At 37.9% G+C, this 27,380-nt stretch overlaps 1 protein-coding gene across 3 annotated transcripts; it reads right to left on the bottom strand.

Annotated features, from left to right (window-relative positions):
* LOC101900434 (protein bride of sevenless) lies at positions 1-22,945 on the bottom strand. 3 transcript variants are annotated; one of them, XM_011294974.3, is made up of 6 exons: positions 22,702-22,945; positions 13,031-13,260; positions 5,936-6,415; positions 5,422-5,871; positions 712-2,174; positions 1-655 (listed from the first exon to the last, which is right to left on the bottom strand). In XM_011294974.3, exons 2-6 carry the CDS (start codon positions 13,071-13,073, stop codon positions 380-382), a joined length of 2,712 nt encoding a protein of 903 aa, XP_011293276.1. In that variant the 5' UTR covers positions 13,074-13,260; positions 22,702-22,945; the 3' UTR covers positions 1-379. The 3 variants fall into 3 exon arrangements, with proteins under 3 accessions (XP_011293276.1, XP_011293277.1, XP_005185358.1); XM_011294975.3 differs by having other exon boundaries at positions 22,722-22,945; XM_005185301.4 differs by lacking the exon at positions 22,702-22,945 and adding an exon at positions 13,365-13,807.
* Between the last annotated feature and the right edge of the window lie 4,435 nt (positions 22,946-27,380).

Raw genomic sequence — 27,380 nt, 5'->3', positions numbered from 1 at the left:
GTGTTTTTTGGTTTTACTTTCAAAAATTTCCTTTCAAGGTATTTGGGTTTTGACTAGAATAGTTTCAAATTTTTGGGACTTATAACTAAAATAAGATAAAATAGTCTTAAAAGTATTCCAATAAAGTTGCAAACTTAAAAATATATTTTGAAAAAATTGACAATTTTCAAAAAGTGTTCGTTATCCACGTTCTTAGAAACTAAAGACTAAAATGGGGAATTTTTGATGTTGAATTTTATTTCTTGTGGTCCATATTGGTGTTGTTGTTGTTGGTAGATGGAAGCATAATTTTTATTTTTCGTTTTGTTTTTAGGGACCTCATTCGTTATGCCAATCTTTCTCTCCTGGATTTTAATTTTTTTGGTTTGTTTTGGATATTCTAAAACCTGGTAATTTTACTGCTTTCAGGTGAATCGGAGGGTGTCAGAGATTCCTGCACTGAATGGGCGGGACTATTGTCACGATTTACTCGAGTGGTATTCTGGCGCTGATTTCCAATGTGGGCATTGGCCTGTCGCAAGTTGGCAAAGAACTGTTGACGTCTGGGACCACCACCTCCCCGTAAGGGTAATGTGGGAATTTCACTGGGCGATTGGTGATGTAACTCATCCTGGGAGATGTTACGCATGGCGGGATTCACACATTCATAGACACTCTGAAAAGGGAAAAATAATTTAGAAACAATTCATGAGGTTTCCAAGAGTTACCCACTTGTTCCGAAGAGTATTGATGATTTTGGGCAAAGGCCAGGGACGTCAGCGATGGTAGGGCTTGGGCAATATCCGATCGTTCTATGCCTCGCACAATCAAAAATGTCCTTGGTATCAGAATACCCACAAGTATAGCCCATCCTGAGGCCTGGAGACCCAAAGGCAAGGCAGCATCACGCATTTCGTCGCCAAAGAACGACAGGGTGATCCATACAATCCAAATGATCAACATCAGTACCGAACCAATGACAATTAGAATTCCCTCTCTGTAGTTCCTCTGTGACCGATATATAAACGGCACCAGAGCAATGATGCTCAGTAGCAGTAGCATATCATAGGCCAACAGACCAAACATCCAATGGCCATAGTACATGTTCTCACAGGATACCTTGTCGGAGGCAATGTGCATGCCAACCAGCAACTGGATGGACATTCCCAGCTGCACCAAAATACTGAAGACACAAATCACGGCCTGGATATAGCCATTGACATGTGATAGAAAGCCTCCCTCTGAGCCAATTGAGGCCAACATTACCGAACGACATAGCAGCAAAGAGAATACAAAACAATATACCAGGGTCAGGATGAAAACCCTCACCGCACACAGGGTGTTCAGCGTTGCCGCATCTTCAATGGTCACATGAGAGTTGCGATGCTCTCCCACATACTCAATGGAGAACGGAATAAATGAGGTAAACATTAGCAGCAAAGAGAGCAGCAGCAGAATCGATGTCACTGGATTACCCTCAAACACATCACCCAAAGAGATCCGCACCACAATAAACACCAAAATGGCCAGGGTGCAGATGAGGCCCAATATTGCTGCCGTCATGCCGGTGGCAACCCAGGTGTCGGGTTTTATTCTCCAAAACATAACCGATTCTCCATCGAAAAGAAAAGGGTACCTCGAATTTTCCCCCGCCGTAAATTGACACGTAAAGACATGACCAAATTTCGTCTTCAACTCCAGGCTGGTGTGGTTATCGCGATTGTAGTGATAATACGTCGTGATATTTGTCACAAAATTCTGAGCAGCAATTTCCCTTAGCTTCATTTTGTCCTCCTCATAAATGATGACAGGTGGCGTCAGATCTTCCACCTGCTTTTGAAACATTTGAAAATTCATCATGGCGCCCAAATGGCGCATTCGCATTAGATCCAACAGCTCGGCGGTATCATGTACGGGTAAACGATTTTCCGGCTTCTCCCAATCGCCCACAAACTCGAGGAATTGACCACATGTGTCCAGCGAAAAGAACTCCTCCACACGTTTACAGTTCTTTGTCAGTGAAGATTTCAGCCATCGTGCCAGCTCAACAATAGGTCGGGCAAAGGCCAACACTCTCGAGGGAAGTATGGTTTTTCCTATCAGCGGTTCATCCAGAGTCATTTGGGTTATATTCTTATCGACCACACGCAAATCGATCTCATTTTCCATTAGAATATAGGATTTGTTGGGTAAATCTGAAAAAGGAAGAGAGAGAGGAAAGTGAGATCAGGTTCAAGAGAAATATTCAATGAGGTATGTGATAGTAGGTCAGCTCGTCCATGAAATGGCTCCGACCCCACAGTTCCTCTACAATGACGGGCTGATCCTTTTTCTTGCCCTCAAAGGCACGCTGACCCATCAACTCGCCTACAAAGATCACACGAACTCGTTGACCAGGTCACCTTTAGGGCAACCTTGACTCGCTAGCTCGTTTACAGGGTAAACTTGACCCGTCAGTTCGTTTACAGAGCAGCATTGACCACTCAGCTTCTCTGCACATGAACGCTGAGCTCCTCAGCTCATCTGCAGATGAATGCCGACCAGTCAGTTCGTATATGGAGCTATGTTGACCCGTCGGTTCGGAGCAATGCTGATGCGTCAACTCATCTACAGACAAACTTAGGCACCTCAGCTCGTCTGCAGAGTGGCGTTGAAATGTCAGGTCCGCTACAGAGCAGCGCTGACATGTCAGCTCCTCCACATGCCTTCACTGACCCGTCAAATCATCTATACATAAACTATGACCTGTTGGCTAATCTATAGAGCAACTTTGAGCCGTCAGATGCTCTTCAGAGCAACTCTAACAAGTCAGTTTCTCCACAGAGCAACGTTTACCCGCCTGCATGTCTGCAAAGTTTGTTCTGACTTCTTAGCTCCTCTGCTGACCAATGCTTAAAGCTTACGAGTCAGAGTATCTACGGAGGTTGTTCTGATTTGTCAGCTACTCAATACTGCAACGCTGACCCGTTAGCGTATCTAAGGAGGTTGCCCTAAGTAGTCAGTTCTTCAACACAGCAACGCAGAAGCATCAGCATCTTTACAGAGCAACGCCGACCCGTTGCTACGACTTGTCAGCTCCTCTGCAGAGCAACTCTGACCCGTCAGCATATCTGCAGAGGCTTCAGCTTCTTACCAGAGCAACGCTGACCCCTCAGAATATCTACGGAGGTTACTCTGAGTTTGCAGTTCCTCAAAACAGCAACGCTGAAGCATCTGCTCCTCTACAGAGAAACGCTGAAGCTTCAGTTTCTCATAACAGCAACACTGATCCGTCCGCAGGTTGCTCTGACCCGTCAACAACTTAACACAGCAACGCTAACCCGTCAGCATATTTAAGGAAGTTGCTCTGAGTAGTCAGTTCCTCATCAAAGCAACGCTGAAGCATCAGCATCTCCACAGAGCAACGCTGAGCCGTCAGCATCTCTACAGAAGTTGCCCTGAGGTGTCAGTTCCTCAACACAGCAACGCTGAAGCATCAGCATCTCCACAGAGCAACGCTGAGCCGTCAGCATCTCTACAGAGGTTGCCCCGAGGTGTCAGTTCCTCAACACAGCAACGCTGAAACATCAGCATCTCCACAGAGCAACGCTGAGCCGTCAGCATCTCTACAGAGGTTGCCCTGAGGTGTCAGTTCCTCAACACAGCACCAGCATCTCCACAGAGCAACGCTGAGCCGTCAGCATCTCTACAGAGGTTGCCCTGAGGTGTCAGTTCCTCATCAAATCAACGCTGAAGCTTCAGTTTCTCATAACAGCAACACTGATCCGTCCGCAGGTTGCTCTGACCCGTCAACAACTTAACACAGCAACGCTAACCCGTCAGCATATTTAAGGAAGTTGCTCTGAGTAGTCAGTTCCTCATCAAAGCAACGCTGAAGCATCAGCATCTCCACAGAGCAACGCTGAGCCGTCAGCATCTCTACAGATCAACAATGACCACTCAGCATATCTACGGAGGTTGCTCTTATCTATCAGCTTCTCTACAGAGGAACGCTGACGCATGAGCATATCTACGGAGGTTGTCCTGATTTGTTAGCTCCGTAACACAGCAACGCTGAAGCTTCAGATTCTCTGTAGAGCAATGCTGAACTGTCAGCTTCTCTACAGATCAACGCTGAACCGTCAGCATCTCTACAGATCAACACTGACCACTCAGCATATCTACGGAGGTTGCTCTGAGTTGTCAGTTTCTGAAGCATCAGCTTCTTTATGTAGCAACGCTGACCCGTCCGCATATCTACGGAGGTTGTTCTGTGTCGTGAGCTTCTCTACAGATCGACCCTGACCCCTTCAGCATATCTGCGGAGGTTGCTCTTATCTATCAGCTTCTCTACAGAGGAACGCTGACGCATGAGCATATCTACGGAGGTTGTCCTGATTTGTTAGCTTCGTAACACAGCAACGCTGAAGCTTCAGATTCTCTGTAGAGCAATGCTGAACTGTCAGCTTCTCTACAGATCAACGCTGAACCGTCAGCATCTCTACAGATCAACACTGACCACTCAGCATATCTACGGAGGTTGCTCTGAGTTGTCAGTTTCTGAAGCATCAGCTTCTTTATGTAGCAACGCTGACCCGTCCGCATATCTACGGAGGTTGTTCTGTTTCGTGAGCTTCTCTACAGATCGACCCTGACCCCTCAGCATATCTACGGAGGTAGCTTTGAGTTGTTAGCTCCTCTACAGAGCAACGCTGAGCCGTCGACTTCTCTACAGGGCAACTCTTAACCGCCAGCTTCGCCACAGAGCAAAGCTGACCTGTCAGCATATCTACGGAAGTTGTTCTAACCCGTCAGCTTCTCTACAGAGAAACGGGGACCCTTCAACATATCTACGGAGGTTGCTCTGAGCCGTCAGTTTCTGCACAGAGCAACCCTGACTACTCAGCATATCTACGGAGGTTGCTCTGAGCCGTCAGCTTCTCTACAGATCAATCTTGACCCGTCAACATATCACTGAGGTTGTTGTCACTCATCAGCTTCTCTACAGAGAAACGCAGACCCTTCAACAAATCTACGGAGGTTGCTCTGACCCGCCAGATTCTCTACAGAGAAAACCTGACCCGTCAGTATATCAACGGAGATTGCTCTGACCCATTAGCATATCTACAGAGGTTGATCCTACTTGTCAGCTTCATTACAGAGCAATGCTAAACCGTTAGTTCCTCAACACAGCAACGTTGGCCTGTCAGCTTTTCCACAGAGCAACGCTGACATGTTAGCATGTTTACGGAGGTCGATCTGACTTGTAAGCTCCCCTACAGAGCAATGCCGAGCCATCAGCCTATCTACGGGGGTTGCTCTGTTGAGCACCGCAGAGTCGTTAGTTTTCAATAAAGATACTTCCTGCCTCATCAGCGTGTCCACACTCTTATTACTTGTCTGCTCGTCTCTACAGACTACCTCATTCGTCAGAGAGCCACCTCTTTCTTCAACATTACTCACCCAATATAAAATGTCGCTCAACCCTCTCCGTTGGCACAGCAAATATCGTCCCGTTCTCCTTGAAGTGAGAGACCATTTTGTTTCCGAACAATATGTAAATGTTGTTGTCACTCTTGAAGTGCATCAGGCACATCTCCTCCTTCCTTGTTGCATCCATAAAATCATTGTAGACATTTAGATTTTCCGTGAGAATTTCCACCGAGGCAATTTTATCACCCCAAGGCATTTGATGCAGTAAATGGGCCACCTTGGGAAATAAGTCCAGGCGAATGGAAGGTATGGGCCAAATATTATATTCCAAGTCACTTATAAGACTTTCCAACTCCTTGTAGTAGTCATAGTCAATAAATATTCCTATGGCATGAGTGAGACATTGCTGTTGATATTTGATCTCTTGCAGGAGCACATTTTCTAGCAAGTGATCGGAGCTTAAGGCAATGGCGCGAATACCTGCGAAGAAGGAAGCAAAGTAAAAAAAATTCCTATAAATAATTGGAATATTCCCAACACTCACCAATTTCAAAATCAGCCTCCAACAGATTGGCCACATTCAAACGATTGATGACAAACATTGCCGATACCGGATCTGTGGTCATGACACTCAACATCAAGTCGCCCTCTATGGTGTGGACAAATTCCTCCTCGGATTTGATGACGGTCAAATCTTCTTCTGAATTTGGCACAATTGCTTGAATGCCATGCATGCAGATGTCACTGAAGGCGGTTGTGGTTTCAAAAAGGGTTGGATCCTCCGTTGTGGAAGTTGTTGTTGTTGTCGTCGTCGTTGTGGTTGTTGTCCTGACGGTAGTTGTTGGAGCCGCTGGCCGTCGCGTTGGTAATACTCGTGATTTTGTTATTTTTGGCGTTTGTTTGGCAACTGGCGGCGGTGATGAAGATTTTGGCGGCGCCGGTGTTGCTTCCGTACTTGTACCCTCATCTTCTCCGATTGTGAGGGTAAGAAAACAACAGAGTAGGAGGATGCAGATATAGAATACTAAAAAAAATATGGAAAATAGGGATTTGATGAGTTGTGGGTGTAGATTTGTTAAAAGATTATTTTCACAACAACAATTGTAAATTAAGAACAAATATTTATAAAAAAATTTACTGTGGATTTTTTAACGCCTGGAAAAACTTTAAATTGCAGAATTACAGGATATGTGTATTGGCACTTTCAAAGTCGCAGTTTGGGGGACAAGTTCTCCCTAACTACATTTTGTTATATATTCTGAATTAGATTTTATAGAATATTTTAAAATATATTTTTAATAAAATATCCACAATTTTTGGAGTTTCGGATTATAAGATTTAAGAAAGTTCGTGAAAAAAAATTAAACATCCTAGCAAGGATAGACCCATTTTTGTTGGCAATATTTAAAATATCCCCAAATATTTTTAAAAAATATCAGGAAAAATATTTAAAACCAGTAAAGAAAGTCTTTAAGTCGGGCGGGCCTACTTTATGATACCCTACACAAATTTACTAATTTAGTAGAGCCCCGCATAACAATAAAAAGTTTTTATGGGAGAATTCAATCATATCCGCTACGATTATAATTATAATTTAAAGTTCAAAGGACTAAATATGCCGAAGCATTTGTATCTTTTAAATTCGGACTTGTATTGCACATTTGGTGCACAATTGATTTGAAATCGGATAAAGATATATATGGGAGATATATCCAAATCCGAACCGATCTCGATAAAATTTAGCAAATATATTTCTGAGCTGTATTTGATATATTTCCCCAAATATTGTTGTTACAGAGTGCATATTACGGCTGCGGAGGACAAAAATAACAAATCGGATGAACAATGTATATATGGGGGCTATAGCTATATCTGAACCGATTTCGATCAAATTTGGCATACTTATTTTCTGACCTTACTTGGTTGTATGTGCAAAATTCCATACTATTCGGTCTGATATTACACGTTTGGGGCACAATAAAACGCAAATCGGCCTAAGATATATATGGGAGCTATATCTAAATTTTTACCGATTAACTCCAATTCCAATAGGGCTCGTCCTTGGGCAAACATATGATTTGTGCAAAATGTCATCTGGATCGGGCAATAAATGCGAACTGTACTATGTTTACTAAAATACATGGACAAACGGACGGACGGACATGCATAAATCGACTCATAATGTGATTCTATGCAGATCATCAAAAGAAACTATGGGTCTATCTCGTTTCCTTTTGCCTGTTACAAACAAATGCACAAAGATATAATACTATGACCACCTGGTGGTGTAGAGTATAAAATATCCACAATTTTTGGGCTTGGGGTTTCTGAATGGAATTCTTAAGAGAGTTTTCGAAACAAATTAAACATCCTGAAAAAACCCATTTTTGATGGCAATATTTAAAATATCCCCAAATATTTTAAAAAATATCAGAAAAATATTTTAAGAAAAGTTCTCCGCCAAATCCTATTGTAGGAATTATGATGAATTTGGCCACATTTTCAACGGAATTGTTTAAAATTGTCTACTTAGAGCACATAATGGGTTTCTACCTTACGTAATAGGTCCATGTTTTCCTATGGTCCACATGCAATGGTTCCTCCTGATATTCTGTATTCTGATGAGTTTAGTCATATTTCTGTTTAGCCACATTTCTGCTCTTCTGTGGCAGAAAAGGTCCTTTATTTTTTTAAGGTGAAAATACATAAAACTATTTTTTGTTTGGCTTAAGTCTTCGGCTGTCTTCTTCGGAAAAGAACAAAGGGGCGTAGGGCAAAATCGAACTAAGCCAACCTGAAACTCCTTTGTCCTCTACGAAGAAGCCAACCGATGACTTAAGCCAGTCAAAAAAGCGTTTTATGTATTATCACCTTTATATCTATATATTCTATATCAACAAAAGAGTAATATAATTGACTGACAAATTGACTGACTTAACGATTCATCAACGCCGAGACGAAACGGCTGAAGGTAGAATCTCGAAATTTGGGTTGTGGGTCACCCTTGGTCTAAATTTGGGTTGAGGGTTACCCTTGGTCCAAAGGTGTCAGATAAGGCTAAGTTTTTGGAAATTCATACGAGAATAGTACGTAAAGTACTAAAAGGCACTAAATATGGTACCCAATGCTTTGAAGAACAAGTGGAGCTAAAACTCTTAAATATGGCATGAGGGTCACTGATGTATGTGTGATGGATGTACCAAAGGACATTTTGGTACTTTTTTGGAAATTCTCACCATAAGTGTACGAAAAGTAATGAAATGTACTACATTTGATACAATTTCGCATTATGTGATCGGTTAGAGCTAAAAACTAGAATTTTTGAATGGGAATTAAGATTGCGGAGTAGAGTCGATGTAAGGAAGTAATTTTTGGTAGTGCATTCTCATGTTCCAGAAAAGTCCTAACGGTACTAAATTTTGTACAATTCGAATTTGGACCAACCGTTGGAGTTGGAATCCTGAGAATTGAAATAAACATTACTGGCAGAGTGTAGGATTGGGATGTGGAGGTAGTTTTCAAAATTTGTACTTATGTGCATGAAAAGAACTAAATTGGGTGCAATTTCGGAGCGATAGAGCTGAAATACTGAAATATGGGAATAATAATTTACTATTGCAATGTACAACTAAGGTACGTAGGCAGTTTTGGAGATTCGTACTAATGTATAGTACATGGTAATAAATTTGTTACAATTTGAATTTGAGAGAACAGATAGAACAGGTAGTTGAAAATCTGAAATTTCGAAATAAGATTTCTATTGTATTGTTTCATATGAAAATTTGTACTTATGTGTACTAACTGGTACTACATTTTGTACACTTTTGATTTGGGGGAAGTAATAAGCTGGTATTCTGAAATGTGGAAATAGAATTATTGTCGGATTGAAGGATTGGGATATGGAGGTAATTATGGAAATTTGGACTTATATGTACTAGAATATAGTAAAATTGGTTCAATTTGGATTTGGGGAAACCGATGTAGCTGAAATTTGAAAATAAAATTTTATGGGATTGTATGATTGAGGTTTGGAAAATTGAAGTGTAGAATTGGGGCATGTGGGAATTTTTGGAAGTTCGTACAGTTTTGTGTACTAAATTTGGTACAATTTGGATATGTGTGAACCGATAGAGCTGGAATACCGAAATTTGGTATTGAGGTCACCGTTGGTTTTTGTGGTTAAGATATTGTTAGAAAAAAACTAAGCTAAATTTGATATTGGTTGAAGGGATAGAACTGAAATACCGAAATTCGATATTGAGGTCTCTCTTGATATCTAATTTTGAGATCTGGTGGCGGTTTTGCAAATTTGTGCAATAATTTTTGGAGGAGTACTAAATGGTACTAACTTTGCATCACGGTGACTGGGATGGGGAGATGTAGATTCTTTTGAATATGCGCACAAAATGTTTCTAAATTTGGTATTGGGAAAAGGAATAGAGCTTAAATTCCGGAATATGATATTAAGGTCATTGTTGGTTTCTAGACTTTACATATGGAGACGTTAAAATAGTTTTGGACAGAAAAATTACATATCCTCATCGGTAAACTTCAAAATGAAATATTTTGAATTCTTTTTTCGTGTAAAAGGTAAACTTTTTCTTTTTATTTTTTCCGAAAAAGGAAAAAATTGAATGAAACATAAAAAAAGTAAAAAACATTAAGTTCGGCCAGGCAGAAATTTTTATACCCACCACGATTGGGTAAGGAAAACCTTTTTATGTAAAAGTATCTGAATTCAAACGTGTTCCATTTTAAACTACAAATACCAGTAAGACCGTTTGGATAATGCTATTAAACTTTTCGAAAAACCATAGAGTAGGTGAGGCCGTTATATGGAGGCCATACGAAAACGGTACCCAAATATGGTTCATTTAATACTTTAAGCATTGTTATCTACCAAATCTTCTTAAATATAAAATTTGAAACAATTTCGTGGGCAAATGTGACTGGGATTATCAAAATACGGGGTATCGGTGGTATCGTTATATGTATAACGTGGACCTAAATATTAAATGTTCAGCCACCGGAACTAGAACCCACTACGAACTAAAAATACCAATTTTTGACAAATGTGGCAAAAATCATCAAAAACACCGAATTTCGGGAGGTACCGTTATATGGGGGCTATACCAAAATGTGAACCCATTTATCCTATGTTTCGCCGCAGAAGCTAGAACCCATTACGAACTATAAATACCAATTTTTGGACAAATCCGTGGAAAAATGTGACAAAAAGTATCAAATCGCCGAATTGCGGCAGGTATCGTTATAAGGGGCTATACCAAAACGTGCACCTATTTATACGATGTTTCGCCAGACGAGCTAAAAACTATTATGTCCTACAAGTACCAGTTTTTAGACAAATCCGTGAAAAAATGTAACGAAAGTCATCAAATTACCGAATATCGGGAGGAACCGTTTTATGGGGGCTTTACAAAAACATGGACCTATACATACAATGTTTCGTCACCCGAGCTAGAACACAATATAACCTACAAATACCAAGTTTTAGACTAATTCGTGGAAAAATGGGGCGAAAATCATCAAAATACTGAATATCTAAAGGTACCGTTATATAACAGCTATACGAAAACATGGCGGCTATACGAAATCTCATTTTCAATACCAATCACCCTGGACACAAAACAAATTGTTCTGCCTAATATCGAAGCTCATCGTGATTTCAACAGAGAGACGGACATCGTTAAATTGACTTGGAATTTTATCCTGATCATGAATTTACATACTTTATGGGTTCTACGACGAGTATTTATGGATGTTACAAACGGAATGACAAAGTTAATATACCCTGCTTTTCAAGGTGGAGGGTATAAAAATCGAAAGTCTGAAAATTTAGTAGTAGAACTTTGGATTAAACAACTTTATTAAACTGATCAAATTGTCATAAAAATCTACAATTTTAAGGTGGAATTTACGCTGACGTAGTAGCGGACACTTGCTAGTCTGAATTTATATGTAAGTTTAGGTTCATTTCATTTCGATTTTAATACAAAATAATGGGCTTCTTCTGTTAAAGGTTTTGGAAAATTCCGGCAATGTTGGTCTGTATGAAAAAAATCTGTTTATGGATCATTTTAATCCGTAAATATAATCTCTAAATTTAAAGGATTCTATTCCGAGTATAGATCTGACTCCATTCTCAATTTTTAAAAATTTTTCTTTGTGTCAGATCTTGGATTCATAAAAATAATAGGATGTGTGAAATTTGAAGATAATCGGACTCTTACATCATATTTTTTAAGAGTTATAATTATTCAAAATTTTGACCCTTTGTGGGAGAGGCACTTGATGGAGTAGACCAATATTATCCTTTTTGGCCCGAGAACTAGAACTGACGTAGAAAATATTTTTTTTTTGCAAATTTCGACCATTTGTGGAGGAGGTACCAGAAGGAGTGGACCGATTTTGCCCATCTTAACACCAAACCTTGGGTTAATATAAAAATTAGGATGCGTGAAATATAAAGACAATCGGACGCTAACATCACATTTTACGAGCGTTGTAATTATTCAAAATTTTGACTATTTGTGGGGGAGGTACTTGATGGAGTGTATCGATATTGTCCATTTTCCCACCTGACCTGGCACTGACGCAAATATTAGGATTTGCAAAGTTGGAGCAAATTGGGATTATCCTTTCTTTTTCTGTGAAAAATAATATATTTCTTGAAAATTTCGACCTTTTGTGGGGGAGGTACCAGAAGGAGTGGACCGATATTACTTATCTCCGAACTCGATCTAAGTTTGACAAAAATATTACGATGTACCCAGGTTGGACTAAATCGGATACTTCCTTCGAGAGTTATTGTGCGCACCACCCAGACAGACAGACAGACAGACGGACGGACGGACGGACATCGCTAGATCGACTCCAAATGTTCTGAAACGGATTTGGTCCAAAAAGATACCTAGTGTCTAAAACCGTTATTTCGACTAGGCACGTTTTGACCGTATCAAATTGTATATACCCTCTGTAGCCATATGGCTGAGGGTATAAAAAAAATCCGAAAACTACCACTTAAATGAAAACCGTTATATGGGGATGGGGACGAGGACCTGCATATGAAATTTATTGTCATAGGCTGTAGTACCCATTTCGAACTTCAAATACGAAAATTGTAACAATTCAGATGGATAGTATCGCAAAAATCATGAAAGTACTGAATATCGTGAGATTCCGTTATATAAGGGCTATACGAAGACGTGGACCTGCATAAGAAATATTTTGTCATAAGTTGTAGTACCTATTAAGATCTTTCAATACGAAATTTGAAACGATTCCGATGACTACGAAAATACGATATCGGGGACCGATATAGCCCATCTTCGAACTTGATGTGTCTGCAGAAAATGAAACTGATTTGTGCAAAATTTTAAAGTATCTAGCGTGATTACAACAGATGGACAGATAGGGCTAAATCGTCTAGATCAAGAATATATATACTTTGTTCGGTCTAATATTATTATTTCGAGGTGTTACAAATGGAATGAAGAACTTAAGATACCCTCCATACTATGTATGGTGGAGGGTATAAATCTAAATTTTTATTTTTTTTTTTTTTTCAAGTGATTTTAAAGAAAAGCTTCTCTAATTCTCGCTTAATTCCTTTACTTACTCTGCAGTCCTTGTATTTTTGTTTTTCGAAATTTCCAAGCCATGCTGTCGGTTTGTGTTTTGAATTTCAATTAATTAATTATTATTTCTAATTCTATACAAATTTTTTTCACTTTCACTTTCAAATCAGTGCGGTTGGTGTATTATTTCTTAGCTGTCATTAAAAAATCGCTCACGTTTTTATGTTTCTAATAAAATACACTTTTCACTTAATTTAGTTAGCTGCTCCAGCTGGAATTCACAAAAAAATGTAAAAAATTATTGGCAACCCGAATGTTGTGTTTGTTGTTGATTTAATTATATTTAAGGATACGCGCTATCCTTTAGCCACTAACACTAATGAAATGCCACAGGTCATTGCTCTTTTGTTGTTTTGCGATGGAGAGGAGGTGGAGAGGCGCACAGATCCATTACTTTAACACACAGACACATTGAACATTTCAATGAAATCTTGAAACGAAATCACAGCTCAGCGATAATCTCATACTTTATTGGGTGTTGTGCGCGGACCGACGACCGAGCAACCGACAAAGAGAACGTTTTTAAACAGTGTGACAGTGAGCTGCTTCTACGCAACACTAACTAAATTAACAATATTTCACTTTTTTACGAGCCACCATTATTTTGTGGGTTTTCTCTTCGATTTTTGTTTTCTTTTTATTTTCGTTCATCGAAGAGGGGTTTTCGGGGGAGATGGTGGTTCTGAAATAGGGACACTATTGCACAATGTTAGTTTTTCTTTCTTTTTTGCTATCGTTGTTTTCTCATTTCATTTATTGATACTTATTTTGTTTCCCTTTTTTTATTATTGTTTTCTTTTTTTTTTATTATTTTTGTTTTGGTGTTTCGCGAAGGATTTCACATTATTCCGCTTTTTTGTGTTTTGGTTTTTCTTCTGCTTTTTGTTTACCATTTGTTGGTCATTTGTTGAATGTCTTTGTTTGGGTGTAGTTGTATGCGAAACGGTTTTATTGTTTTTGTTGTTGTTGTTCAATTTTAATCGCCTTAACGCCAATAACATAGTTATTGAACGTACAGACATGCAGTTTAGGTGGTTTGTCAGTTACATATACCCAACACATACATATACTATATTTGTTGTAATAGCTGTTAGAATTCACAGTGGTATTGTAATTTAGGAATTAAGGATTGTTCGGTTAAATATTTAATCGGTTAATTAAACATAACATATAATGTATACAAAATATTAAAAATAACAAGTAAATCAGTAAGGAAAGCCTTAAAGTCGGGCGGGGCCGACTTTATGATACCCTACACCACTTTGGTAATTTAGTAGAGCTGCGCATAAAAATTAAAAGTTTTTATGGGAGAATTCAATCATACACGCTATGATGATAATTATTATTTAAAGTTAAAGGACTAAATATGCCGAAGCATTTATATCTTTTAAATTCGGACTTGTATTGCCCATTTGGTGCACAATTAATTTGAAATCGGATAAAGATATATTCAAATCGGAACCGATCTCGAAAGATATTTCTGAGCTGTATTTGATATATTTCCCCAAATATTGTTGTTACAGAGTGCATATTACGGCTGTGGGTAACAAGTACAACAAATCGGATGAACAATATATATGGGAGCTATAGCTACATCTGAACCGATCTTCACCAAACTTGACATACTACCTTCTAGACTCAATCCGGTCGTAAGTGCCAAATTTCATCCCATTTGGGCAAATATTAGACGTTTGGTGCACAATAAAAGGTAAATCGGACGAAGTTATATGTGGGAGCTATATCCAAATCTGAACCGATCTCGATAAAACTTAGCAAATGTATTTCTGAGCTGTATTTGATATATTTCTCCAAATATTGTTGTTACAGAGTGCATATTACGGCTGCGGAGGACAAAAATAACAAATCGGATGTGCAATATATATGGGAGCTATAGCTATATCTGAACCGAGTGTGATCAAATTTGGCTTACTTATTTTCAATTTTTTCAACCCAATTTGGTTGTATTTGCAAAATTCCATACTATTCCGGCTGATATTACACGTTTGGTGTACAATAAAAGACAAATCGGACGAAGTTATATATGGGAGCTATATCCAAATCTGAACTGATCTCGATAAAATTTAGCAAATGTATTTCTGAGCTGTATTTGATATATTTCCTCAAATATTGTTGTCACAGAGTGCATATTACGGCTGTGGGTAAGAAATGCAACAAATCGGATGAACAATATATATGGGGGCTGTAGCTATATCTGAACCGATCTTAAACAAATTTGGCATACTAGCTTCTAAACTCAATTCGGTCGTATGTGCCAAATTCCATCTCGTTTGGGCAAATATTAGACGTTTGGTGCACAATCCAAGGTAAATCGGAAGAAGTTATATATGGGAGCTATATCCAAATCTAAGTCGATTTCCGTCAAATTTGGCATACTTATTTTAAGGCCTTATTTGGTTGTATGTGCAAAATTTCATGCTATTCGGGCTGATATTACACGTTTGGTGCACATTAAAATGCAAATCGGACGAAGATATATAGGGTTCGTCCTTGAGCCAAACAAATGATTTGTGCAAAATTTCATCTGGATGGGGTAATAAATGCGAACTGTACTTCGTTTACAAAAATACATGGACCGACGGACGGACGGATGGGCATGAATAAATCGACTTAGAATGTGATACTATGCAGATCATCAAAAGGAACTATGGGTCAATCTCGTTTTCTTTTGTCTGTTACAAACAAATGTACAAAGACATAATACCCTTACCACCTTGTGCTGTAGGGTATAAAAATCGGTGAATCATGTAGCTAAAAGCATTAAAATACCGAATACCGGGAGGTACCGTTATATGGGGGTTATACGAAGAAGTAGACCTGAACAGGCAATTTTCTGTCATAGGCTGTAGCACCCATTACGAACTTCACATACCAAAATTTGAAACAATTCTTGTGAATAATGTCGCTAAAATCATCAAAGTACCGAATATCGGGAGGTACCAATACAAGGGGGCTATACGAAGACGTGGACCTGCACAGACAATTTTTTGTCACAGACTGTAGTATCTGTTACGAACATCAACTACCAAATTTTAAACAATTTCGGTGAACAATTTCACTAAAATCATCAAAATACCGATTATCGGGAGGTACCGTTATATGGGATCTATACGAAGACGTGAACTTGGACAGACAATTTTTTGTCATAGGCTGTAGTATTCATTACGAACTTCAAATACTAAATTTTAAATAGTTCCGGTAAATAATGTCTTTAAAATCATCAATATACCGAATATTGGGAGATACCGTTATATGGGGGCTATACGAAGACGTGGACCTGCACAGACAATTTTCTGTCATAGGTTGTAGCAGCCATTGCGATCTTTAAATACCAAATTTGAAACAATTCTGGTGAATAATGTTGCAAAAATCATCAAAATAACGAATATCGGGAGGTACCGTTATATGGGGGCTTTAGCAAAACGTGGACCCACATGGCCCATTTGCAATACGAAAAGTCCTGCAGACATAATATACTTTTGAGTATAATTTTATCGATCTACTTTATTTCGTCCGGAAGCTAGAGTGATTTTCACAGACGGATAGACGGACGGACATCGCTAAATCGACATAGAATTTTATGCTTATCAAGAATTTTATGCTGGGTTCTAAAATGCATATTTCGAGGTGTTGCAAACGGAATAACAAACTTAATATACCCTCCATACAATGGTGGAGGGTATAAAAAGTTTTTAAATAAAAGCATCTGGACTCAAACGTGTTCCTCTTTAAACGGCAAGTACTAGTGTTAAAGTGAGCTGAGCCATTAATTCTACAGACAATTTTCTATTGAAAGGATGATAAAAATAATTTGCGATATCTATCATTTTCACGAAAAAGAGTGGGTTGATAAATTTCAAATTCACATCAGATCTCTGGATGAGAAAAATATTCAGACATACCAAGTTTGAAAATAATCATTGATTATGCAATACATAAGTAGGGGAAATTGAGACTCTCCGTAACAACGATATTCAGGGAAATATATCAAAGACAGCTCAGAAATATCTTTGCCAAATTTTATCGAGATCGGTGCCGATTTGGATATAGCTCCCATATATATCTTTATCCGATTTTAAATTAATTGTGCAACAAATGGGCAATACATGTCCGAATTTAAAAGATACAAATGCTTTAAAAGATACAAAAGTTCAAAGGACTATATAATTATTCACTATACTATAATATAATTATAATATAATTGATGGAGTGGGTCGATTTTGCCCATTTTCGTACCCAACCTAGCACTGATAAAAATATTAGGATTTTCTAAATTTGACGAAATTGGATGATCCTTTCTTGTTGTATAAGAACAATTACTTCCCTCGTCTTCCACTCGTCTTTTGAACATTTTTGAGATTAAGATTCCTCGGAATCGGCTTATTTTAGGTATATAATGTCTTCGACAATATTGCTGATAAAACACGAGGAATATTTTGGTCAAGAGGGTTCTTGTTGGTCCTTCTTCGATATAACACGGAAAGAATCGCTGACTTGTTTCGCAGGTTATGAAAGAATTTAGCATTGGAAATTATGACTATTTATACCAGAAGGGATTGGCGAATATCATATTAAAATCAGACTTGCTTTAGTATAAATTTTGGTATGTGCAAACTTTAAAGAAAATCGGAAGTTTATGTCGCGTTTTATGAGTGTTTTGTTATTAAAAATGTTGAACCTTTTGTGGGAGATATACCACCTTATTATGAAATTGTTATTGTTACGAATATAATGTCTCGCAAGAGATGGATGAAGATAGAACGGCTGGGCAACAGAACTGAAGGTTGTCCGGGTCATTTTTGTCACGGCAATGATATCCCAATAAAGACTATTAATGACGTAGACCAGGGTGTAATTACATTTCCTTATGGCGGTGGATCGCTCACTGTTCCACATGAGGGTAATGCGACGAACGGTGACTGAGGTGTGTTCATATCCCGCTTCTTTCATAGGAAACTGTAAATTGGAGCCTACATTTTGTCATGTTTCTTTTAGGAAAAATTTAACCAACTCATAAAACCCTTAATACTTAAAAAAATCAAATTTTACTACATCGAAGAGATGGAGAGAGCATCAGCTGATGTAGTTGAAAAAATACGACTCGTTTGTTTACTCGTCTTCTTGAAAGCTTGAAGATATAGAAAATCCATTAGATGTCTGCTAATAGTACAGCTTAGTTTGTGAGTGATAATATTGGGCTCAAGTCTGATTTACAATATAATTAGTTTTATTCTTCCGCTGAACGAATATGGTTGTGATTACTACTTTATAGATCCATAAATAAAGTACTTCTAGAAAGTCTTAGAAGAACAGAAGGCGCATAGAAAGTTATCTGGAAAGTTTAAAGTAAAGGAAGCTTCTTACGTATAATTTACATAGTGGAGATTTTGAAGGTATTTTTGTACAGAAGATGGAGAGTCCTCCATTTACATAACTCTTCAAGGTCTCTTATGTATACCACTTAAATGTCATCTCTGTTTATAATTATATTGAACCACTGAAAATAATATTTTTGAAAACTTTCCCTTAATAAAAGACCCAATTAAGGCCTTCTTTTCGCACACTATCTCTAGAAGGTCTTATTGGCATGAAATAAATTTCTTTGCACAAAATACTTCATAAAGGACATGAAGGCGGTCTTCTAGAGTCCCTGCAGACATAAAATTTATGTAAACTTTTATTTGCCCCACTGTGTCAACACTGTTACATGGTAGTAAACTCAAAATTAAAAAAAAATCAATTGGTCAGTTATAGCATTGAGAAGAAATGACGTTCTTTTGCAACGGCTGTCGTGTCCGTCATTCGACCATGCACTGCCAATACTGTTAGCCGTCAATGCACACGTCTTTGGTTAGTGTCACACTACCTCTGACCATCTGAGTGACGTTCGGTTGTTTTCGTTTTCATTTTTGTTTTCCGGTTTCACTTTTGTTCGCGGATATTTAGTGAGGTTTTTTTTCTCATTTCGATTTCCTTGTGTCCATCAAACGGTTGGCCTCACTTGTTTTGTAATGTCTTTTCACAGTACTTGGCCAGTACAGGGGTTCTTGGAAAGCCATTTATTTATATTTCTTTCTGTGAGAAAAAAAATTGCCGCTAATTGTGATTTTCTGTTTTTCCATTTTCCACGGCAAAAAAAAGTAGTTCACTGGATTTTTTTCTAGCCACAGGGAAATCCGAGTAGGCCTAGTAAAGCAGTGTGACTCTCGTTGTCTTCTGTTGGTTTGGTGGAAAAAATTGATTTTTTTTGTTTCTTTTTACTCTTTGAACTAAATCAGAGATTGAGTTGAATTCTACGCAAATTAGGTTGAATTGTTGTTTTTTTTTCGCTGCAAGGGTTCTGCGGATTCATTCATGTAATTGACTTAGAAGAACAGAAGGAAATGACAAATAGACATTGTAAAACCCAAGTTACTGTGTCCATAGGAAAACGAAATAAATAAATACCTGGCATGGCCTATATAAGGGATTAGCCATGTCGAGTGTTTTTTTTTTATTTACGTTGACGTTGTTATGAATTGTTGTTATTTTTCAATTGTTTTTTATATTGAATTATATGGAGGATAGAAGGTTATTTATGACATTATGGTTAGAAATTATGCATCGTAACCCCAATAACCCTTGAAACAAACAAACGTCAAGAACACAGAGGTATTCTCTCCCAAAGGTTCAGAATGTCGATAAATAAACCGTTTAAAGTAAAGGTCGATTTGCCGACGATATCTACCTCTGATTTTAACCAATTATTTACAGAGGCATTATTCTTGAACTATCTACGAATCTTGACTAGGGGATTATTAAGAGGAATTTCTTTTATGAAAACTTATGTTAAAATTCAGTTGTAAGTAAGTTTGATAATTTTTGTCAGAAATTCGTTATAAATAGTGCCCTTAAAATTATCTTTCAAAATCCGGAATATTTGCAAAAAGCCCTTGAAAAGTATTTGTCCAGGATATTCTACAAGGAAGTCCTTGAAGAAGTTCCCGATTTTATTCACTATTTTTATGTTCTTCACCATACAAAGTATGGAGGGTATATTAGGTTCGTCATTCCTTTTGTAACTCATCGAAATAATAATTTTAGACCTAACAAAGAATATGTTTATTATATATATGCTTGATCAGCGTAAAATTCTAAAACGTCTACCCTGTCCGTGCGTCCTTCTATTTTCAACACCTAAAGTCAAAAAGAATTAAGATAGGAAGCTAAATTTTCGCACAGATCTTTTTTTTGTCTGCAGGCAGGTCAAGTTAAAAATGGGCTATAACAGCCCACGATAACCCGTGGCCCCCTTTTAACGGTACCTCTGATATTCGGTATATTGATGATTTTAGCCACACTTTTCAGTGCATTTGCCTGAAAATCCACACAAGGAGTTCTTTCTGAGCACTTTACCCTCTGAAAGAGAATTGTCTATATAGGTCCACAATATCGTATAGCCCCTACACAACGGTACCCACCATATTTGGTATTTTGATGATTTAAAAGACGTTATTCACCGACGTTTTTCCAATTTTGATGGTCATCGGGTAATATTTAGTGATCAAAATAAGCAACAACATTTGTGTTAAATAAAAGTCAAATGTTCCATTAAACCGCGAATATTTTTAATCCCGGCGAAATCACAAATAGACGAACAGGTCAATTCTGACCATTACGTAGATGCCGTTAGTAAATATATCGGTTATATATAGCGAAATATATACAATGTGTATATACAAAGGAAGGAGATGTTAGTTAGAATGCTTATATCTCGAGAATGGCTGGACCGATTTTGACAAATTTTGTCAATTCAGAATGCTCTTGACATAAAAGTATAAAATCTAAAAAAATCGCTGAAAAATATGCCAATAATGATGTTAATATAGATTTTATAGAATTTTGTGACATTTTTTTATTTTTTCATATTTTTTATCGCATGCGATTTTTTTTCGGTTTAACTTACAATATTTAAGAGTACATTTTGTAATATTTTTTCACCTTACAACACAGGATAGGGTTATTATATAAGGATTGCAAATACCGTCCGATTCTCACGAAAATTTTCACAAGGGTAGGGTTGGGCTCGGAAGGGCTAGGCCTATTGTTTTCAAAGATATTCGCAATATATTAGGGGTTGAAATGGACCAACAACTAAAAAAATTTCCTGATTTTGCAGCCGTTATATAGGTCACAAATAGAAACCAAAGGACAAAAAATCTCGCATAAAGTTAGAGTTTAGGACAGCGGGTACAATGAACCATTACTTACAGGCGATATCCGAAATACACAAAAGGCGAACTTCTGGCGTTTTTTTTTTTTGTTTCGTTGGCGAATATGGCCAAGTATCGTAGACAAGCAAATCATATAGATGCATATAAATTTGGAGATGCAGAGGGGATTCTTGCTTTTCGACATGATTTCAAAATACTTAGGGGTTCGAATTAACCAAAAACAGAAAAAATCCTGATCACACAATTGCGGAATCTTCCAATATGGATTTAGACATAAGGGGGCTTCTAACATATTGTAGTGTTGTAGGGTATAACATAGTCGGTCCCGCATGACTATAACCTTTGCTCACTTGTTTTATGCTGGTTTACGTTATCGTATATCTCCCGATATTCGGTATTTTGATGATTTTAGCCATATTTCAATGGAATTGTCTGAAAATCCACACAAGGAGTTCTTTGTGAGTACTTTGCCCCCTGAAGAGAACTTTCTTTATAGACCCCCCCCCCAATATTCGGCATTTTGATGATTGCAGCTAAATGTTTCAATGGAACTGTCTGAAATCCACATAAAGAGTTCCTTGTGACCACTTTATCTCCTGAAACAGAATTTCATTTGTAGGCCCACGATATCGTTTAGCCCCTATAAATCGGTATCCAACCTTTTGTTTCAAATTTCGTATTTGCAGCTCGTAATAGGTACTTTATTTTCTATTGTCTTTTATAGCCCCCATACGTTATTCACCGGAATTGTTTCAAATTTCGTATGTAATTGGTTTAAAAAAAAAACAAACTCTTAAACCTCTTTCAGAAAATTTTCGACCACTTTAAGTCCGACTTCAAGGTTTTGAAGAATTTTATTTATTAACACAATACAAACTAATACACATGATTTGGTTTCCAGGGTTTATTATTATCAATATTTTTATTAAGTAAATTTTAAAAAACATTCTTGTACTTCGTGGCTGCGGAGCATTATATTTCAATTTATATAAAAAAATCTCATTTTTCATTTATAGTTGTTTTTTTTTTCGTTAATTTAATTAAATTATTTGAGTGATTATTTCAAATTATGTTTACGTTGTCACATCTGAAATTGTCCAGAACATTTGAAAATTTATTTAATTTACACACAAAATCATAATTATTTTTTATTTTTATTTTATGTTAAAAAATCCAACCGACACCTTTCAATTTAAACTTTTTGTTAACCGAGAACCGCGACACAATACGCGAGACTGATAGTTGGACAAAACTAAATCTAAACGCCTCCCCACATAAACTGACCCAAGCCTAGGGCACTGGTCACAAACGGCCTACAACTATTTCGAACACACGCACACACACAAACACATATGTAAAAGAGCAAATCCCAACAAAAGACAATTAATGATTGTGGTTTTTGTCGTTGTTGTTGTTGTTACTTTTAATTTTGCGTATCTACCACTAAAATGTTGTTGGTATTGTTGTTTTTAATCGTTACTCAGATCATAAAAAAACGACAGCGTTTTATGGAAAAACACGATTAATTTTTTCCAATGATTTTTCCACACACTTGGGAACACAGACGCTGAGACGGCTGGACTACATAAAGGGTGTTTAGAACCGAGTGAATGAATGATTGAAAAATGCTCGCCAAATCAACCACCGTCGACAACAACCGTCGTTAAGCACGCTCGCTAGCTACTAAAAAGCCAATCATTAAAACTAATTAGAAACAAGCGTTTCACAATTTTGGCCAACACAGCGCAAGAAGGGCTTAAGGCGAGGACAGTGGCTCAATGAAAAAAAAAAACAAAACCAAAAGATCTCTCCATAGAAACCACTGTTTTTCTCCCCATAGTAGACCAGTGGTCTTCTCTCCATTGAAGACCAGTGGTCTTCTCTCCATTGAAGACCAGTGGTCTTCTCTCCATTGAAGACCAGTGGTCTTCTCTCCATTGAAGACCAGTGGTCTTCTCTCCATTGAAGACCAGTGGTCTTCTCTCCATTGAAGACCAGTGGTCTTCTCTCCATTGAAGACCAGTGGTCTTCTCTCCATGGAAGACCAGTGGTCTTCTCTCCATTGAAGACCAGTGGTCTTCTCTCCATAGAAGACCAGTGGTCTTCTCTCCATAGAAGACCAGTGGTCTTCTCTCCATAGAAGACCAGTGGTCTTCTCTCCATAGAAGACCAGTGGTCTTCTCTCCATAGAAGACCAGTGGTCTTCTCTCCATAGAAGACCAGTGGTCTTCTCTCCATAGAAGACCAGTGGTCTTCTCTCTATAGAAGACCAGTGGTCTTCTCTCCATAGAAGACCAGTGGTCTTCTCTCTATAGAAGACCAGTGGTCTTCTCTCCATAGAAGACCAGTGGTCTTCTGTCCATAGAAGATCAGGGGTCTTCTCTCCATAGAAGATCAGGGGTCTTCTCTCCATAGAAGATCAGGGGTCTTCCCTCCATAGAAGACCAGTGGTCTTCTCTCCATGGAAGACCAGTGGTCTTCTCTCCATGGAAGACCAGTGGTCTTCTCTCCATGGAAGACCAGTGGTCTTCTCTCCATGGAAGACCAGTGGTCTTCTCTCCATGGAAGACCAGTGGTCTTCTCTCCATGGAAGACCAGTGGTCTTCTCTCCATGGAAGACCAGTGGTCTTCTCTCCATGGAAGACCAGTGGTCTTCTCTCCATGGAAGACCAGTGGTCTTCTCTCCATGGAAGACCAGTGGTCTTCTCTCCATGGAAGACCAGTGGTCTTCTGTCTATGGAAGAGCAGAGTTGTCTTCTGTCTATGGAAGAGCAGAGTTGTCTTCTGTCTATAGAAGACTAGGGGACTTCTGTCTATCAAAGACCAGTGGTCTTCTGTCTATAGAAGACCAGTGGTCTTCTGTCTATAGAAGACCAGTGGTCTTCTGTCTATGGAAGACCAGTGGTCTTCTGTCTATGGAAGACCAGTGGTCTTCTGTCTATGGAAGACCAGTGGTCTTCTGTCTATGGAAGATAAGTGGTCTTCTGTCTATAGAAGACCAGTGGTCTTCTGTCTATAGAAGACCAGTGGTCTTCTGTCTATAGAAGACTAGTGGTCTTCTGTCTATCGAAGACCAGTGGTCTTCTGTCTATCGAAGACCAGTGGTCTTCTCTGTCCAGAGCAGTGGTTTTCTGTCCATAGAGGACTAGTTGTCTTCGGTCCATACAAGACAAGTTCTCTTCGGTCCATAGAAGACAAGTGGTGTTTTTTCAATAGAAGACCAGTGGTTTCTGTCCATAGAAGACCAGAGTGGTCTTCTTTTCATAGAAGGCCAGAGTGGTCTTCTATCCATAGAAGACCAGTGGTCTTCTCTTCATAGAAGAGAATTGGTCTTCTCTCCATAGAAGACCATAGGTCTCCTCTCCATAGAAGACCAGACTGGCCTTATTTCCATTGAAGACCAGTGGTCTTCTCTGTCCATTGAAGACCAGAGGTCTTCTCTCCATAGAAGACCAGTGGTCTTCTCTCCATAGAAGGCCAGTGGGCTTCAGTCCATAGAAGGCCAGTGGGCTTCAGTCCATAGAAGGCCAGTGGGCTTCAGTCCATAGAAGGCCAGTGATCCTCTCTCCATAGCTGACCAGTGGTCTTCTCTCAATTTATGTTCATAGAACATAAATAGAGGACCATATTGGTCTTCTGGCCATAGAAAACAAGAGGTCTTCTTCACATAGACAACCTTTAATCTTCATCTGAATAAAATATTTTTACCCTTTATAGGGCCACTGTAAAAACCTTGCTAGGGTACATTTTTTTCACCGCGCACTAGAAGAATAAAAAAACTCCTCCCTCAATGAAACGAAGGAAGCAAACAAAATGAAATTGCATTTTCTTTGGTTTAAACACTCACACACACACACACACCGACACCCTCTTTCTCTCACACTTTACACCTGTAGTTCAGCGCAATCTGTCACAGAATAAAAATATGTAAAACACCGTCGTCACCAGCCAATACTCCCTACCAACGGAAAGGGTCAACACATGGCTGGCCAGTCGTTTGGTCGGCTCGCGTACAAACTCTCACTTGATTTGCTACCCTCAACCCCTAACCGGCTGAAGTGAAGTAACTGACAAACGACCGGTCACAAAACGAAAACGAAAACTGATAAAATAAACCTGTCGGTGTTGTTATGACAACATGGGTTAATGGAATCCAAGCATGTTGTTGTTTTGTTTCGATTTTTTGTTTTGCTTTGTTGTGAGTAATTTTTCACATCGAAATCACTCAATATTTGATTCTACATTTTTTGACTCATTGTTATCAGCCGCTATTTGCTTCACGCCACTTTGCAAATGACCAAATGCCAGCGATAAGTAAACATTAGCAACGGCTTTCAATGATGCATAAACTGTGACCTTTGTATCGAATTCAAAGTTGGGTTTTTTATGCGAAATAAAATCGATATTTAATTTTGTACTTTTTTTTTTATTATTTTTATGCTTTCGGTTTGTTTTGGTTGTATAGCCGATGGCAAATTCATTTGAGTCGATACAATAAATGGCCATAACTCCTTTAATATTGACATTTCGGGGTTTTTAGCTATCATTTGTGATCACTTTTTAAAAGAGGAAAGATAGCATTCTTTAAAATGGCCATAACTCCTTAAATATTGACATTTCGGGGTTTTTAGCTATAATTTGTGATCACCTTCTGAATGAAGAAAGATAGCATTCTTTAAAATAGCCATAACTCCTTAAATATTGACATTTCGGGGTTTTTAGCCATAATTTGTGATCACTTTTTAAAGGAGGAAAGATAGCATTCTTTAAAATGGCCATAACCCCTTAAATATTGACATTTCGGGGTTTTTAGCTATAATTTGTGATCACTTTTTAAAAGAGGAAAGATAGCATTCTTTAAAATGGCCATAACTCCTTAAATATTGACATTTCGGGGTTTTTAGCTATAATTTGTGATCACCTTCTGAATGAAGAAAGATAGCATTCTTTAAAATGGCCATAACTCCTTAAATATTGACATTTCGGGGTTTTTAGCTATAATTTGTGATCACTTTTTAAAAGAGGAAAGATAGCATTCTTTAAAATGGCCATAACTCCTTAAATATTGACATTTCGGGGTTTTTAGCTATAATTTGTGATTTAAGATAGCATTCTTTAAAATGGCCATAACTCCTTAAATATTGACATTTCGGGGTTTTTAGCTATAATTTGCGATCACTTTTTAAGAGATTTAAGATAGCATTCTTTAAAATGGCAATAACTCCTTAAATATTGACATTTCGGGGTTTTTAGCTATAATTTGTGATCACTTTTTAAAAGAGGAAAGATAGCATTCTTTAAAATGGCCATAACTCCTTAAATATTGACATTTCGGGGATTTTAGCTTTAATTTGTGATCACTTTTTAAAAGAGGAAAGATAGCGTTCTTTAAAATGGCCATAACTCCTTAAATATTGACATTTCGGGGTTTTTAGCTATAATTTGTGATCACTTTTTAAAAGAGGAAAGATAGCATTCTTTAAAATGGCCATAACTCCTTAAATATTGACATTTCGGGGTTTTTAGCTATAATTTGTGATTTAAGATAGCATTCTTTAAAATGGCCATAACTCCTTAAATATTGACATTTCGGGGTTTTTAGCTATAATTTGCGATCACTTTTTAAGAGATTTAAGATAGCATTCTTTAAAATGGCAATAACTCCTTAAATATTGACATTTCGGGGTTTTTAGCTATAATTTGTGATCACTTTTTAAAAGAGGAAAGATAGCATTCTTTAAAATGGCCATAACTCCTTAAATATTGACATTTCGGGGTTTTTAGCTATAATTTGTGATTTAAGATAGCATTCTTTAAAATGGCCATAACTCCTTAAATATTGACATTTCGGGGTTTTTAGCTATAATTTGTGATTTAAGATAGCATTCTTTAAAATGGCCATAACTCCTTAAATATTGACATTTCGGGGTTTTTAGCTATAATTTGCGATCACTTTTTAAGAGATTTAAGATAGCATTCTTTAAAATGGCAATAACTCCTTAAATATTGACATTTCGGGGTTTTCAGCTATAATTTGTGATCACTTTTTAAAAGAGGAAAGATAGCATTCTTTAAAATGGCCATAACTCCTTAAATATTG

Source organism: Musca domestica, unplaced genomic scaffold, assembly GCF_030504385.1.
Source record: "Musca domestica strain aabys unplaced genomic scaffold, Musca_domestica.polishedcontigs.V.1.1 76, whole genome shotgun sequence".
NCBI lineage: Eukaryota > Metazoa > Arthropoda > Insecta > Diptera > Muscidae > Musca > Musca domestica.
The sequence above is the reverse complement of the archived record's forward strand: the minus strand, read 5'-3'. Positions and strand labels throughout refer to the sequence as shown.

Bases quoted from the DNA above. Each gene is read 5' to 3' on its own strand.
- LOC101900434 (XM_011294974.3), bottom strand. From the start codon at position 13,073: ATGGCTTGGAAATTTCGAAAAACAAAAATACAAGGACTGCAGA. The intron at 5,872-5,935 runs GTGAGTGTTGGG...CCTTCTTCGCAG, and splicing joins GGAGGCTGATTTTGAAATTG to GTATTCGCGCCATTGCCTTA. The intron at 656-711 runs GTGGGTAACTCT...TTCCCTTTTCAG, and splicing joins ATCAATACTCTTCGGAACAA to AGTGTCTATGAATGTGTGAA.